General features: G+C 39.7%; 1 protein-coding gene across 7 annotated transcripts in view; it reads left to right on the top strand.

The window, feature by feature from the left end:
• Positions 1-17,692, top strand: part of LOC139550800 (astrotactin-1-like) — a 261,506-nt gene that overhangs the window by 56,941 nt on the left and 186,873 nt on the right. For all 7 annotated transcript variants that reach the window (XM_071361962.1, XM_071361963.1, XM_071361961.1 and 4 more), the window contains exons 3-4: positions 5,435-5,834; positions 9,475-9,630. In XM_071361962.1, coding sequence (XP_071218063.1) covers positions 5,435-5,834; positions 9,475-9,630 — 556 coding nt within the window. The remainder of the gene's footprint in view (positions 1-5,434; positions 5,835-9,474; positions 9,631-17,692) is intronic.

The raw sequence follows: 17,692 nt of genomic DNA, 5'->3' as shown, positions 1-17,692 counted from the left end.
CGAGGGGCCTTCAGTATCTCGTGGAGTGGGAGGGGTACGTTCCGGAGGAGAGGTGCTGGGTTCCGGTCGAGACGTGTTGGACCCATCTATGCTGCAGGAGTTCCACCGTCTTCATCCGGATCGCCCTGTGCCTCGCCCTCCGGGTCGTCCCCGTGGCCAGTGTCGACGCGCTGCTGGAACCGCGCATCGGGGGGGGGGGGGGGGGTACTGTCACGACTTCCACCAAAGTTGGTCCCTCTCCTTGTTCGGGTGGCGTTCGGTGGTCGAAGTCACTGACCTTCTAGCCATCGCTGATCCTCTTTTCATTTTCCTTTTGTTTTGTCTTGTCTTCCATCACACCTGGTTCCAATCCCATCAATTACATGTTGTGTATTTAACCCTCTGTTCCCCCTCATGTCCTTGTCGGTGATTGTTTGTCTGTCCTGGTGTGCGTTGGGTTATGTACCCATTTATTTTATTATTATGTTTTCCGGTGGGTTTTGTTTATAAACTGCGCCATTGGAAACACTGTTATTTCTCTCCTGCGTCTGACTTCTCTGCCGCCAGTTCACACCCCTTACAAAAACTCCCCAATCCGTAACGTTTATAAGCATACCCATAACATGATGCAGCCACCACTATACTTGAAAATATGGAGAGTGGTACTCAGTAATGTGTTGTATTGGATTTTCCCCACACATAAAACGTTGTATTCAGGACAAAATGTGAATTGCTTTGCCACATTCTTTGCAGTATTACTTTAGTGCCTTGTTGCAATCAGGATCCATGTTTTGGAGTATGTTTTTCTGTACAGGTTTCATTCTTTTCACTCCGTCAATTAGGTTAGTATTGTGGAGTAATGACAATGTTGTTGATCCATCCTCAGTTTTTTCCTATCACAGTCATTCAACTTTAACTGTTTTCAAGTCACCATTGGTCTCATGGTGAAATCCCTGAGAGGTCTCCTTCCTCTCCGGCAACTGAGTTAGGAAGGATGCTTGTATCTTTGTAGTGACTGGGTTTATTGATACACCATCCAAAGTGTAATTAATAACTTCACCATGCTCAAAAGGATATTCAATGTCAGCTTTTTTTACCAATAGGTGCGGTTCTTTGTGAGGCATTGGAAAACCTCCCTGGTCTTTGTGGTTGAATCTGTGTTTGAAATGTACTGCTCGACTGAGGGACCTTACAGTATGTGTTGAACACTATTATTTCCCACGAAGTGAGTCCATGCAACTTATTATGTGACTTGTTAAGCACATTTTTACTCATGAACTTTGGGCTTCCATAACAAAGGGGATGAATATCTATTGAGTCAAGACATTTCAGCTTTAAATGTTTTATTTATTTATGTGTAAACATTTCAAAAACCCAATTCCACTTTGCCATTATGGGGTATTGTGTTTAGGCCAGTGACAAAAGATATACATTTCATTTTTTTTTAAATTCGTCTGTAAAACAACAACATTTGGACGAAGTCAAGAGGCGTGAATACTTTCTGAAGGCATTTTAGGCCTAGACCTATGCCTAATTGATACCCACGAAAATAGAGCTCTTTCTGAAGAAAAATAATTCTGGACCCTCCCAGACCGGAACTGGATACTTTTTCTATTTTGCTGGGGCTACTCTGTGTTCTTATTGTCATGACGTGACCCTTTCTGGGTGTAGATCGTGGCTTCCCCCACCCCCCCTCTCTCACTCTCTCTCCTACACCCAGGTTTTGTCATCTCAGGTCATACATTCCTGGTGGAGACTCCCTCCCCCTGGTCATGCAGAAAGAGAGGGAGAGAGCACAGAGGACTTCACTTGGCCAAACACCTAAATCCCCCAAATGGGAGAATTAAACAATATTGCTACTTTTGAGAATGTGGGAACAGTCCGTGGTCACTTAAGAGACAATTGTGACGAGTGTGTTTCATTTAGTGATCTCATGAAGTACAGGAAACACACAACGGTATCTCTTAAAGTGTACATTTCCCAGCTGTCAAGTTTACATCTAAATATTGTGAAGAGTATGTGATTAAACATGAAACTATTTGTGAAAAGATGTAATATGATATTAACCTTCTAAATGAGAGTATGGATTTTCATATAAAGATTAACTAGTCAGTGGCCACACCCCTGTGAGTCCAGACATCACATTTGGCGTCACGGACCGCCCTTCTCTACTGTTACGTATAAAACCCACTCCGGATGAAATTCACATCAGTCTAAGCAAAACCCAGCGTGAGCTGAGGTTGCAGATGAATTTCTGAGACGAAAACATGCCTGGTGACGCTGGTGTGTGAAGTGGTTTAAACTACGTATAACTCTACCAAAGACATGACTATTACACGTGGAGCATTGGCTCCAAGGCTGGAAATTGTTAAATTCTGAGACTATAGATCCCTACAGAATAAGAGCAAATCTTAGACACAAATTACTAGTCTGCAGCTAGAAATTACGTAAACTTAGGACAAGAATACAGACAACCGCCAAAACATCTATGCTATGAGAACATTTCCGAAGGGTACTCTGAAGTATCCATTTTAATACCCACAAAATACTTTGATCTTCGGGGAAACGCAACCAGAGAGACTCTGATGAACTCTGATGAACCAGCAGACGGACCGGATTCCAACAGAGAAGTCAACTACGACATCCGGGCGTTAATATTAATTGCATTTTCTTTTCGAATGAGCAAAGGATTAGCATTTCAGTTAATATAATTATAGACTGTGTAATGAATCCATTTTTCTTTCCCGCTCTTTCTCAGTCCACACCCCTTCCCTTTGTCTACCAAGCCGTCATAATGGCTTAGCCCACTAGGGACTCTTTCCTATCATTGTTAGTAACCAATATCTACTGTTTGTTTGTTATGTATTTCTGTGATTGTTAGTTAGTTAGTAAATAAATAATTAAGCCAATTTGTATGTTGCTGATTCACAATTTATGCTAGGATTCGTGCAGAAAACCAAGAATTTTACGATGTTCAGATGAGATTGATAGAAGGAAAAGAATAATGCTATTGATATAAAAGATCTTCAGATATTTAAGAGTGGATTCGGGAGATAGCCGCTTTATATAAACTAATGCTTCCGTGGTGCCCCAGGTTATTAACGGTTTAATTGTTGCATGGTTTAATTCAATCACATAATCAATTAAACGTTAGGTAGTTGATTTGAAAATAGCATGTCATCTCATTTAACGGTAGTAGAGACACAACATTATGGAAAACAATGTAACTCTCTGGCCTAGTTATCTTTTTGCTTTATTTCAATCTAAACTAGACTAGTTTGGAATAGTTCATTGACTTTGAAAGTAACGTAAAAAAGTAATCAATTCAAAACAAATTATTCTAACTTTCATTCCCCCCTAACATTGTGCGTACAGATTTGCTGCATAAGTGACCTATAGTAAGGCATGATTTGTTAATGTCCTTGACTATGCCGAATAGGCAAACAACTTATGCAAATTGCATTTACACTTTTATATCGGCTGAAAGCTTAAATTCTTGTTAATACAACTGCACTGTCCAATTTACAGTAGCTATTACTGCAAACAAATGCCATGCTATTGTTTGAGGAGAGCTCCTAACAACAAAACACTTTTTTTCACCACGATAGGTTTGATAAATTCACCTCTGAAGGTGAAATGTGTACTTACATTCTGAAATCTTGCTCTGATTTATCATCTAACGGGTCCCAGAGATAACATGAAGTGTCGTTTTCTTAGATAAAATACTTTTTCATATCCTAAAAAGGTCCATATATAAGAAAGGAATCTGTGAAAATCTCACCCTAAATGTTGTTTCAACCAGTCAAATCGCGTTCGTATGTATTCCTCAGAGATCCTAGAACGTAACGATACTTCACTATATCATTAGGGGTGTAGTATATCCTATAGGACACCATATTTGGTCAGAGGGCGACGCCTTCATGGCACGCCGATGACGCGGGTGGTCTTCTCTTGAACGACTCTAACTTTGTCAAATAAGCACCAATCGGGGTCAAAGAAAGCTAGCTTGATAGCCAATGACCTGGGCTTTACGGGAGTATTCGGAAGCTATATATCTGTCGTAAAATGTAGCTACTAACCTTGTACAACAGCAGGCCTTTTCATTTTGGACATAAATTATGAGAATATTCAGAGTCATGAAGTTATGAAAACTGGTTGTTTTGCCAATTTTGAACTTAAAATATGTCTACTAGTTTCCAGTATGGCTACTGGAAAAGCTAAATCAAAGTCCAAGTATACAGATTTGACGATATTCTTGCAGAAAAATGTAATATGAATGCAAATGTCTCCTTGACGATTCACCCAAATGTACCTGGGTGACTTCACACTAAATGTCACATAGCTCGCTCATACTTCAAGTTATCCGTCTGGAACCTTGCACGTACACTGCTACCGTCTTGTGGACACCATCGGAATTACAACCAGAGTGATGGCTGGAACTGGGACCTTTCTCTTGCATTTCAAAGATGGTGGTAGAAAAAAACTGTTGTTTTTTTCTTTGTATTTTCTTCTACCAGATCTAATGTGTTATATTCTCCTACATTCAATTCAAATTTCCACAAACTTTAAAGTTTTTCCTTTCAAATGGTACCAAGCATATGCATATCCTTGCTTCAGGGCCTGATCTACAGGCAGTTAGATTTGGGAATGTCATTTCGGTGAAAATAGAAAAAAAGGGGGCCATCCCTATTAAGAAAAAAGTCAGTAAATGTAGCTGGCTACATTCTTTCTATGGCAAACATTAGAAATATGATGGCCTTACTTGTTCATTGTAAGCTCATTTACTTGTGTGGCTGCCAGCCAAATAGCATTGCACTTCTGTTGTAATATTATGAAAATAATTTTTTGCCAAATGTGTTGCATTAATGTTAGTTGCACGTCCCTGACCATTCTTGAATCAAAAAAACACTTTTGGCTTTCAATATAAAATGGACCCCTGTCAATACACAGCTGGACTCACCTGCTCCCGCTTTCTCCTTTTGGGTTATTTACAAACAAACACGTGACTGTCTCAACTGATCTGGAGAACTAAAACACTAAAACACTTATGATAGCTTCATAATGTAAAATAATATAACAGGTGAAACGAAAATCGTGATCTGCTTTATCTCCTAACGTATTGCATAAGTTAACTGCAGATATTTACTTAAAAAGTAGCTACAAATATGACAATTTATTGAAAACTTTAAATAAATAGTTTCAACAGTATTCAGGGTATTGAACAACCATCCCATGTCTATTTCCAAATACCCCGGTATATGGTACACTGTGATGATATGGATATTGAGTTTGTTAATGTTTTCTTGACATTGTTGAGATCTATTGTTTTTTCCTCAAGGATCTCTGCTATGCACTAGTGGTCTTTTGACAAATCTAACTGCATGGGATTGGGGACTTTGGGGAGTTCTTAGTTGAGAGCATTCATCCTTTTCCTTTCCCAATTGTTTGTTCACAGGGAGGCATGATCGCCTTGCTGCTGTCCATTTTGTGCCTGGTCCTCATCCTCTACACGCGCAGGCGATGGTGCAAACGCCGCCGTGTGCCCCAGCCCCAGAAGAGCGCCAGCGCCGAGGCAGCCAATGAGATTCACTACATCCCTTCGGTGCTGATGGGAGGCCAGGCCAGGGAGAGCCTGAGAAACTCCAGGGGCCAGGGTCACAATTCCAGCGGCACGCTCAGCATCCGAGAGACGCCCATCCTGGATGGATACGAGTATGACATCACTGACCTGAGACACCACCTGCAGAGAGAGTGCATGAACGGAGGAGAGGACTTTGCCAGCCAGGTTACACGCACCCTGGACTCCCTTCAGGGCTGCAATGACAAGGCCAGCATGGACCTCACACCTGGGGAGTGTAAGTACAAGCACTCATGTATGCACACACACACACACACACACACACTCTTACACTGTTAATGGTGGTGGAAAACGCTGTCAGGCACCGCTCCAGAATCTCCCATAAGTGTTCTATTGGGTTATGTCATGCGCCGCTCCAGAATCTCCCATAACTGTTTAATTGGGTTGTGAGTGTTCACACTTGCACATTCTAAAGTGGGCTAGCGCCGACCTTAGCCCAGGGCTAGCATTTCCTGCTCCGGAGCAGGGTTGGCACTGACTTTTCAGGGTCTAACCCACACACAAAATCTGCACTTTCACTTAATTTGCATACTCTCATGATGCCTGCCACTCTTGTTTAGGCTACCCCAAAGACCGAAACATTGTCTGAGTCAACAGGAGAGATTATTATAATTATTTTCCATGAGTTTTGTCAAAGTCTCGAGTGACGAAAAGTAGCTAGCTAACAGCTGCTAGCTAACAGCTGCTCTCTCACTGGAGGAGGAGCAGCACAAAGCAGAGCTGTTGCTATGGTTACTCTCACACGCAGAGCTGGGGCAGTAAGGAGCGGGGGACAGACAAAGACAAGCATCTAACTAACAGAGGAAGTTACTGTATTTCTGATTTCAGGTTCGGCATGGCCTGAACGTTGCGTGTGTGGGTAGGGTTTGGGCTTAAATGAAATGCCCCTGCAGGACTACAGATATAATGTATCATTGGTTGTGTGTCAGAGATAAGGCTGGTTTATACTATGTCTATGGACATAGAATACAACAAGTGTCACTGGTCAAAACAACATTTACTTTATACTCCCGGGGAATGTCTGTAGACCATCACTGCCTCTGTTGGTTTCCTTGTCGCAGACAGATGAAAAAATATATACCTTGACCCTGTCTGTTGTCATGGTATCCTGACTGAGACCACAATGAAACAGTGCGAAGGTTCAATAATTCTCCCGTCACACAACCGTAAGCTATTTTATCTAATTAGCTCGCCATGAACTTTTAAATAATGATCTTGTTGTAATTTTATTTTCCTGTAATAATGAATAAACATTAGCTAAAGTTAAGACGTTTTCAGCAATGATATGGTCATTATTTGAACTGGCTAGCCATCTAGCTAACTAACCAAACCAAACTAACCAAAACATTGTTAACAAAGTTGCTTTTAGTTGCCTGGTTTGCTGGATTGACATTTATTTTAAATGTTTATATTTCACCTTTATTTAACCAGGTAGGCCAGTTGAGAACAAGTTCTAATTTACAACTGCTACCTGGACATATACAAAATTCATTTTTAATCTAATGGGTTTATTCGTGTTAAAATACAGAAGTTATTCTATTTTGTACCACTAGGCTGCTGATGTCATGCAGCCTGTCATTTTTGTGTTTATACTTTTTCATAACAACAACAAGTTTGATGTTGGACGACAATAGAATGTTTATGATGTCACTGTGACAACTGTATACAGACATGTCGATAGACCAACTGTAAACCAGCCTATAGAATGTAACATTGGTTGTGTGTTGTTTGTTCGTTAGCCCTGGGATAAAATTGGGACTCCTTAGCCCAGGGCTAAAGCTTAGCCCAGTGTTAACAAATGCTTGTGTGAATATGAGATTACAGTGCCTGGCAAAAATATTCATCCCCATTGGCGTTTTTCCTATTTTGTTGCATTACAACCTCTAATTTAACTGGATTTTTATTTGGATATCATGTAATGGACATACACAAAATAGTCCAAATTGGTGAAGTGAAACCAAAAAATTACTTGTTTCAAAAAATTCTACAAAATAAAGAAAATCCTGATGTTTTTCATCGGCAGGACAGGGAAACTGGTCAGAATTGAAGGAATGATGGATGGCACTAAATACAAGGAAATTCTTGAGGGAAACCTGTTTAATTCTTCCAGATATTTGAGACTGGGATCGAGGTTCACCTTCCAGCAGGACAATGACCCTAAGCATACTGCTAAAGCAACACTTCAGTGGTTTAAGGGGAAACATTTAAATGTCTTGGAATGGCCTAGTCAAAGCCCAGACCTCAATCCAATTGAGAATCTGTGGTATGACTTAAAGATTGATGTACACCAGCGGAACCCATCCAACTTGAAGGAGCTAGAGCAGTTTGGCCTTGAAGAATGGGCAAACATCCCAGTGGCTAGATGTGCCAAGCTTATAGAGACATACCCCAAGAGACTTGCAGCTGTAATTGCTGCAAATGGTGGCTCAACAAAGTATTGACTTTGGGGGGTGAATAGTTATGCACACTCAAGTTTTCAATTATTTTGTCTTATTTCTTGTTTGTTTCACAATAAAAAAGTATTTTGTATCTTCAAAGTGGTATGCATGTTGTATAAATCAAATGATACCAACCCACAAAATGTTTAAATTCCAGGTTGTAAGGCAACAAAATTGGAAAAATGCCAAGGGGGTGAATACTTTGCAAGCCACTGTAGCTAGCCCAGGGCCAGTCTTAGCCTGGGGTGAGGAACAATTCAGTGTGAAAAGCCCTTTTGTATCCCTCATTTACTCAAGTGTTTCCTTTATTTTGGTAGTTACCTTTATGTGTGCACGTGAAGTGAAATTAATCTTCAAACTTCAAGGATATCGAAAGTATTGAGTCATTTGGTCCAACACAAAGACATTTTTTTGGCACTGTAGGATTTATATAATTCTCTCATGCAACTGCTACAGTAATAGTGTAATGATATTACATACGACCAAAGTGCTAGTCGTATAACGACTCTGGCTATGGTCTGAGCATGTGTGTTTTGCTAAACCACTAAATCATCCATCTGACCCTGCTAGAAATACAAAGTCCTTTCTATTTTGCTACTATTTATCTTTATCACACTTGCTACGGTATGATTTGACTATCTACCTACAATAGGAGGGAATACAATACAAACAATGCATCAGAGATAAATTATTCAGAAGCATTCAATATTGTCTAACTCAAATATCATACACATTTTTGGCTTATTGGCTATTTTGAATGCACTCATTCATTCACAGTCATTTGCTTTGGAAATATCCTCATTTGTAATCAGTGGACCTTAGAATTAAAAACACCCCCTGAGAAATATATGGAACAGCAATGATTTGAAATACCCACAGAATTTCAATTAGCACAAGACATACTTTTCCAAATGTAAGAAATATGACATTCTAGATTGTGCTGATTGGTTTTGAGATTGCATCTTGTTTCAAAGTCTAAATAAAACTCCCAGGAGGATTTTGAAGTGGAATAATTTCATGCATTTTACATTAAGTGCTAAACTAATTTAGATAAGGCAATAAACTACCTCAATAAAAGCCTCTCTCAATATTGTTGGTTGTGGTCAGAAGAAATACCAGCCCACCAGCCAATGAAATGTTCTCTAGTTGTGACAGGAAATTATGCATTATAAACGGACTTGTTTTGGCTGTAGCTATTCTGTGTGAACGCCACAGTCGGTAGGAAAAACAAGAAGAGGGGATAAAGTATGTAGCCCTATAAGGATATACTTTACTGTGTAGTGCTGATTCTCATTATTTTAAAGCTATTGTCCCCTCAGAATGACATGCTACTTTTTCAAGTTTTAATCCTGTATTAGTGGGTTTATGCTACATCTGTCTCGTTTCTCTCCCTAATTATGATTGTTCTGTCATCTTCAGGGAGTGACAATACAAAGTTGTCCCTAATGAACAAATACAAGGACAACATCATAGCCACCAGCCCCATTGACAGCAATCACCTGCAGCAGAACACTCTCCTCCCCCACAACACCTCCACCAGTCAACGCAAACAACGTCTGTCCAGCAAAACCCGAGGTGAGTCATTCATCGATCCATATCCACTCCCATTCTGACCATTGTGGGTTCTCTGCCAGTAAAGGACAAAACACACCATGCCGACCTATGACTAGAAATGTGGCCGAAACATGTTCGTGATCACCTGCTGGTTGTCGACGAACAGTGCCGATAATGTACATTTGTCCAGAAATGAACAGAGCAATGACAGTGTCACGGATCTCCTCTTCGTCTGAGGAGGAGTAGGAAGGATCGGACCAATGTGCAGCGTGGTAAGTGTTCGTCATTTATTTAAAATGCACTGAACACTAAAATACTAAATTAACAAACAAAGAACAACCAAAACAGTTCTGTCTGGTAACTAATACAAAGACAGAAAACAACTACCCACAAATCATAGTAGGAAAACAGGCTACCTAAGTATGGCTCCCAATCAGAGACAACGATAGACAGCTGCCTCTGATTGGGAACCACACCAGGCCAAACACATAGAAATACAACAACATAGAAAAAGAACATAGACTGGCCACCCCAACTCACGCCCTGACCAAACTAAAATAGAGACATAAAAAAGGAACTAAGGTCAGGACGTGACAGCAATATTTTGTTCAGAGGCAATACGATGGCTACCCACTGCCTTTAACTATTCGTAGGCACTGTGTGTTTTGTTCTTAAAGGGATACTTCGGTATTTTGGCATTGAGGTCCTTTATCTACTTCCCCAGAGTCAGATGAACTCATGGATACCATTTCTATGTCTCTGTGTCCAAATGGTATCCATGCGATCATCTGATTCTGGAGAACATAGATAAAGGGCCTCTGCCAAAATCCCGAAGCATCCCTTTAAGAGATCTTGAAAAGAGAGTATTGAAAAAGAGGGCATGTCATTCTGAAATGAGACACCAGTTTGTTCAGTTGACCCTGATCATAATCCACTTTGCTCCATGACTGACTAGTGTGGATGGTTTATTTTCTGGTTAGAAAAGCAATTCTAGTGAGTAGGATGTTATAGAATAGAGGATTCAAATAGCAATGTCACGCTAACCAGCTCATTCAGCATGTAGTGGTAGCTAGGGAACTATAGAGCTGTTGTGTAAAGTAATTTTACAGTTATGAAAGATTAATTTGTGTCAACCACCATTTCCATCTCATTTTGATGAGAATTGTGAGAAACAAACATGACTCTTGTTTCAGATAGAGAAGAGTGGTGTTAGAGTTGTGCCAAAGGGTTAGTTGAGCCACATCGTTTCTAGGAAGCCATACACAAAATGAATCATGTGACCAAATATTTAGGAAGAGGTCATCATTTCATGGATTCTGTGAAGCAAGAAAATATATGATAAAAGTGGTAAGCAAGTTAGGTCCAAAAAACAAAAAAAAGATTTATTGTGTATCTAAACCAAAGTAGATATTTTACAGACTGTTTTATAGATCAGTTGGGGTCTCTATAAGCTACAACATGAGGTCCTAAACCTAGCATGAGGTCCTAAACCTAGTGTGTCCTTGTACTGTAGCTGTGGGCTAATATAGTGAAAATGGTTGCTTTGGGGTCAATTGTGCCTTTTGGCCAGGGGCAAGTTAAGCCAATGGTCAAATCAATATACCCCATACAAATGATGATTACATCTGGTCAGTTTTATGCATATACAGTTCTTTCACAAAGTATTCACACCCCTTAACTCTTTCCAATTTTTTCTTGTGTTACAGACTGAATTAAAAATTGATTAAATTTAGATTTTTGGGGTCACTGGATGATACACAATGCCCCATAATGTCTAAGTGGACTTATGTTTTTCGAAATTTCTACAAATGAATTGAAATGTAAATCTGAAAATTTCTGGATAAGTATTCAACCCCTTTGTTATGGCAAGCTTAAATAAGTTTAGAAGTACAAATTTGCTTAACAAGTCATATAATAAGTTGCATGGACTCACGCTGTGTGCAAAAATAATGTTAACATGATTTTTTAATGACTACCTCATCTCTGTACCCCACACATACAATTATCTGTAAGGTCCCTCAGTCAAGCAGATGTTGCACAATCCAGGTGTGGAAAGCTCTTAGAGACTTACCCAGAAAGACTCACAGCTATAATCACTGACAAAGGTGCTTCTACAAAGTATTGACTCAGGGGTGTGAAAACTTATGTAAAATAGATATTTATGTATTTAATTTGCAAAAAAATTGCATTTAGATTATTTCCAGGGAAACACAACATCCTGATATACAGTACCAGTCAAATGTTTGGACACACCTACTCATTCAAGGGTTTTTCTTTATTTTTACTATTTTCTAAATTGTAGAATAATAGTGAATGCATGAAAACTATAACATAACACATATGGAATCATATAGTAATGACAAAAGTGTTCAACAAATCAAAATATATTTTAGATTCTTCAAAGTAGCCACCCTTTGACTTAATGACAGCTTTGCACACTCTTGGCATTCTCTAAACCAGCTTCATGAGGTAGTCACCTGGAATGCATTTCAATTAACAGGTGTGCCTTGCTATAAGTTCATTTGTGGAATTTCTTTCCTTCTTAATGCGTTTGAGCCAATCAGTTGTGTTGTGATAAGGTAGGGGTGGTATACAGAAGATAGCCCTATTTGGTAAAAGACAAGTCCATATTATGGCAAGAACAGCTCAAATAAACAAAGAGAAATGACAGTTCATCGTTACTTTAAGACATGAAGTTTCTTCAAGTGCAGTCACGAAAACCATTAAGCACTATGATGAAACTGGTTCTCATGAGGACCGCCACAGGAAAGGAAGACCCAGAGTTACCTCTGCTGCAGAGGATAAGTTCATTAGAGTATACTGCACTTCAGATTGCAGCCCAGATAAATGCTTCACAGAGTTAAAGTAACAGACTGCTGTTCAGAGGAGACTGCTTGAATCAGACCTTCATGGTCGAATTGCTGCAAAGAAACCACTACTAAAAGACAACAATAACACGAAGAGACTTTCTTGGATCAAGAAACACGAGCAATGATCTGTCCTTTGGTGTGATGAGTCCAAATTTGAGATGTTTGGTTCCAACCGCTGTGTCTTTGTGAGATGCAAAGTAGGTGAACAGATTATCTCTACATGTGTGGTTCCCACCGTGAAGCATGGAGAAGGAGGTGTGATGGTGTGGGGGTGCTTTGCTGGTGACACTGTCTGTGATTTTTTTAGAATTCAAGGCACACTTAACCAGCATGGCTACCACAGCATTCTGCAGCGATACGCCATCCCATCGTGTTTGTGCTTAGTGGGACTATCATTTGTTTTTCAACAGGACAATGACCCAACACACCTCCAGGCTGTGTAAGGGCTTTTTGACCAAGAAGGAGAGTGATAGAGTGCTGCATCAGATGACCTGGCCTCCACAATCACCCAACCTCAACCCAATTCAGATGGTTTGGGATGAATTGGACTGCATAGTGAAGGAAAAGCAGCCAACAAGTGCTCAGCATATGTGGTAACTCCTTCAAGACTGTTGGAAAAGCATTCCAGGTGAAGCTTGTTGAGAGAATGCCAAGAGTGTGGAAAGCTGTCAAGGCAAAGGGTGGCTACTTTGAAGAATCTAAAATGTAAAATATATTTTGATTTGTTTAACACTTTTTTGGTTACTATATGACTCCATGTGTTGTTTCATAGTTTTGATGTCTTCACTTTTATTCTACAATGTAGAAAATTGGAAAAATAAAGAAAATACCTTGAATGAGTAGGTGTGTCCAAACTTTTGACTGGTACTGCATATGTATATATCTTGTTAGATAGAATACTATATTTCCTCTGACGTAGTGGTGCTGAATGTAGAAATGGTCTCAACATGCCACACTCTCCCCTACTGTTGTTTTGGTTGAAAATATTTATTTGCATTCCTGTGCTCATGTACTTTGTGACTTTCTCAGAGAGCGTAGGAGAATGTTCCCTTTTCTGTCTGATATTTGTTGAAAACCTGCATTGTGGATATGCACCTGCTATGTCTTTTTGCTTCATAATGAGAACATAAATCAAAGCTCGCTAAGGAAGAATTTTTTTTTAAATGAGTAACTTTTATCAATAATAGACTTTGAGAACAGAGAGAACAGTGTACGTAACACAGCACACTAATGCCATATTCACTTGGTATTCTGGAAAGCCTGTTGGGCAAAACAGAAGTCAATTAGCTGATCACTTTCAGGACAGAAAATGCTAAAGATCCAATCTGTTTGCTAATTCAACGGCAAAATAAAAGCATACCATGTCCGCAAAATGCTCCATTGGCTCTTGGCTTCCCCCAGCCTATCTGTCTCTGAGAGTTATGAGAAGCCTTTGGTTTTCTGCTCTCTGAAAGCAATCTCTCACAGCCCTACAGCCCGCTCTCAATGAGATTGCCGCCTTCAGAATTAAACATACACCATTTGCATATTTATCTTATTCATTTAGTTGAATTTGTTTATTTGGAACACCAGAGGACAAAGAACAATGGAGGACAACTCTAAATGCGTTATCATTTTATCTGCTCTTTATCTGATCCTTTATGTGACAACTTTTTCTCTCCACAACAAACCCCTTGGTGGTTCTATGTACAACGTGTACACAGTCCAGTAAATCGGAATTGGAAAGACTAAGCCTGAGGTTATATTGCTTCATCTATTGTTTTTGTTTGGACATCTATTGTTTTTGTTTTGGAATCCGAGTGATAAAATATGCACATGCATATGTAAGGTCTTTATGCTATTCTCAGTGGACATTTAACAGCGTTTAGTATTGGGGGGGAAGCTTTTACGCATCAAATGTTTATGCCTCCCTCAAATGTGCTGCTCAACGTGTATGGCAAGCCAAACAGTGAGGTTGGGGTAGCTGTCTTTGTCACAGCTGTTGTCTGTTTGGTGTTTGTTGTCTGCTTCAAGGAGCCCTTGTCTTGTTATACTTGTTATACTGAACTTGTTATTCATACCGGGAAATTGAAGTGATAGTCTCAAAGCAACTCTACCATTTTAATTGTAGCATACAGTAAGTTAGGGATCCTGCCATACAATTATTCCACATAATATTTGGAATAACAAGCCCAAAGATGAAGCTTTCTCTGAATTTGGAGTCAAAAGTCATAATAGTTGTTGGATGTTAACACTGTTCAAAATGTTAAAGATTCTCATCTGTGTCCCAGCAGTACTTCTCATGCAATCACCTGATCTTTTTACACGTTTCTGAGGAGTGTTCTTCTCTCTACAGTTGTGGTTACAAGCCTTTTGTTAGATTTCTATTGGTAGTACTCATTTGGGTTTTTGCACCTCTCCCCAGTGATTGTCATTCCAGTGTCATTGTCGCTGCTGCCAAAAGTCCTCTATATTTATTGAGATCCGGACCCCGAAAGCTCCGAGCAAAATAACTGTATTGTAAGAGGTATTTGTACCTGCAGTGCATGCCTAGTGCTAAGCAACATCATGTGTTGAATGTTTAAAAGAGTCCGTCTTTATTCGTTGCCATAGAGCTTTGCACCTTTTACCCCGTGCCTAATTGTTGAGACTAACAGATTCTTTTCAAACTGCTGCATTCGATTTGTTGTTAATTCCTTGGAAGCTGCTTTATTTCTTATTTGTCACCTAGAGAAACACTAATTGTATCCTCTGACTGTCATTTGGAAATTTGTTTCACCTCCTTTCACAATTATATTTTTTGTCCTTGATTACATCAAAATGTAACTCAGTCCCTGAGAATAGTTTTTATTTGTTGTTAGGAATTGTTATGTGCTATAAATGTTTGTAAAATAGTTCATCAATGGAATCACTATTGTTTTTGTAGTTTAAATGCTCCCTGTGAATATTGTTATCAAGTCAATGTCATTCTGCTGAAACAGTGCCTTAGTAATGCCATCTTGTACATGAAACACCTTGTTCTTTACAGTACTTTTCAAGACAGAGCTTCCACTTTGTCAGATGTTTATGCTTGCCAGAGACATTTTTATTCACCCTTTGTTATGGAGAACCTTTTGTGGTTTAATTAAAGGCAATGTCTTGGTTTGGATTTTTTATGCTATTGTCAATGAGCAATTCAAAATGAAGTTAGTGGTGCTAGGATTTCCAGCTGAGCCAGCATAGCTTTAAGCTTTGATGGATTTGTCTGCTTACTTTGTAATAGCAAGACCACTAAAACTTGTGAGAGGAGCTATAACACATCCTTTTTAAATTATAGGTTTCAATGTTAATGCTTCTACCAAAACAGTCATTTGCGTCAATTGGATTCCCAATGTAGTCTATATAGCCTACTCAAAACAATACCCTTTTAGATATGCTATTTTCACAATGCCAAAGCCTCAATCTAATGGCTTCAATGAGATAATGATTATGAACATGTATTACTTTATTCTCCCTTGCGTTGTACCAGAACAGCACCATCTTCCATCTCTGTAATGGATAGTGGATGTAAAGTCATAATATGGACTGACACAAACTGTATTATCCCCCGACTGAGGATACATATTCCATGGCCCAGTCTTATCATGCATCTCTCTTCCTGATGCAGCATAATGAAAGCATTTGTCCTGTGCTGTGCTGGGTAGGATAAACGTAAAAGTACTGCACTATGGGTAAAATTCAGATCAGAGATACGCACGTAATTGAACTTTATTACATTTTTATGCACTTTTCTCATACGCGCATTTTGACCTTCAACTTAAGCATGGAAGAAATGCAAGTGCCAGCAAGGTGAGCGTTTGAGAAGGGTGCAATTGCCGCTCGCAATTAGGGGTGTTCCTGCATGTGGGCATTCCTGCATCTGCAAGAACCCCTCTTTATACTTCTATTGGTCCATTTTTAAGCGATGACTCTGGTACACAGGTGGGATACGGGGGCGTTCCAGTACAGTAGGTGCCGGTATTGCACCATAAAGTTGGATGCTAACTGCCGATAAACCCCACAGAAGAAGAAGAGGTAAGGGCGACAAGCAACAACGATAGCTGTCGGCATTGCTTTCCCGCAGTTCTGTTAACGACGGTGAGGGCAGGTGTTCGGCAGGCAGAAGCGAATGACACTGTGTGCTAGTTAGCTAGGAGGACTGCTGTACACAGCAGGCAGGAAGCGGGGACGACACCGGTAGCTAGCTAGCTAGGACACCGGTAGACAGTGTCATTCGACCCCTGGAGAACTCAGGTAATACTTGTATTTCCCTTTTGACCCACATTTTAATTGCATAGACAATCTGGGAAAATCCAGAAAATCTAAAGTGTCAGACAAGCATGAAGATGGCATGCTCGAGGGGGGGGGGGGGGGGGCATTCACGCAGGAACCAATGGGATGCCCACATGCAGGAATGCCCAGAATTGTGGGCTGCAATCACCCACTATTGCCATGTTTGGTTAAATTAAAGATATGGAGATGTGGCAGAGGTGTGTCTATAGATACACCGTATTATGGCCTTGACTTAATTCCTTAAATAATTCCAACACCTTTACCCGCGAGGAAACCATGAGTAAGGTCTAGCGAACCTGCCTGTTCCAAGTGGAAATAGCATCTAGGACTACTTTCTGTTTTGCGATTGAAACAACACCATTCTCCATGCACTGTATATGACAAGAGCTATTGATAAGAGCTAGTTAAATGAGTAATCTGTTTGGATAAGGGGATTGTAAATATAGGCTAAATGACAATATATTTTAGAATGTTTTATTCATATTCCACAACTTTCCCCTTTTCCTTCAATTTGTAGGCAATAGCCTATGTTAAATATTATTAGCCACTACCTGTAGCGCAGGTAATAATCCCGTATATTTAACTGCCAATTTAGTGTTTGTTCTATTACATTGTTTGATTTAGCCTACCTTTATTTATTTCCTCTATAAACGCTGTCACGTCCTTGTGGTTGTGGCTGATGGTCAAGTAATAGTGGATGCTATTTAATGAAGGCCAAATACAAATTGTAATAAAAAATACATTGGGGCATGTAGGCTAATTAAATCATTATGGAGCTCATTTATGGTGCTGAAATTATTACTTTGAACTTGATGCACGGTGCAGGACTGGAAACTTGCTATCACACAGTTCCATGATCATTGCGGGAAATTAGGGTATTATAATTATATTGTAGGCTATGCTACTTCCATTGTCAAACCACT

The sequence above is a fragment of the Salvelinus alpinus genome, chromosome 23, assembly GCF_045679555.1.
Source record: "Salvelinus alpinus chromosome 23, SLU_Salpinus.1, whole genome shotgun sequence".
In the NCBI taxonomy this organism is placed as follows: Eukaryota; Metazoa; Chordata; class Actinopteri; order Salmoniformes; family Salmonidae; genus Salvelinus; species Salvelinus alpinus.
This window is presented reverse-complemented; position numbering and strand designations above follow the sequence as displayed.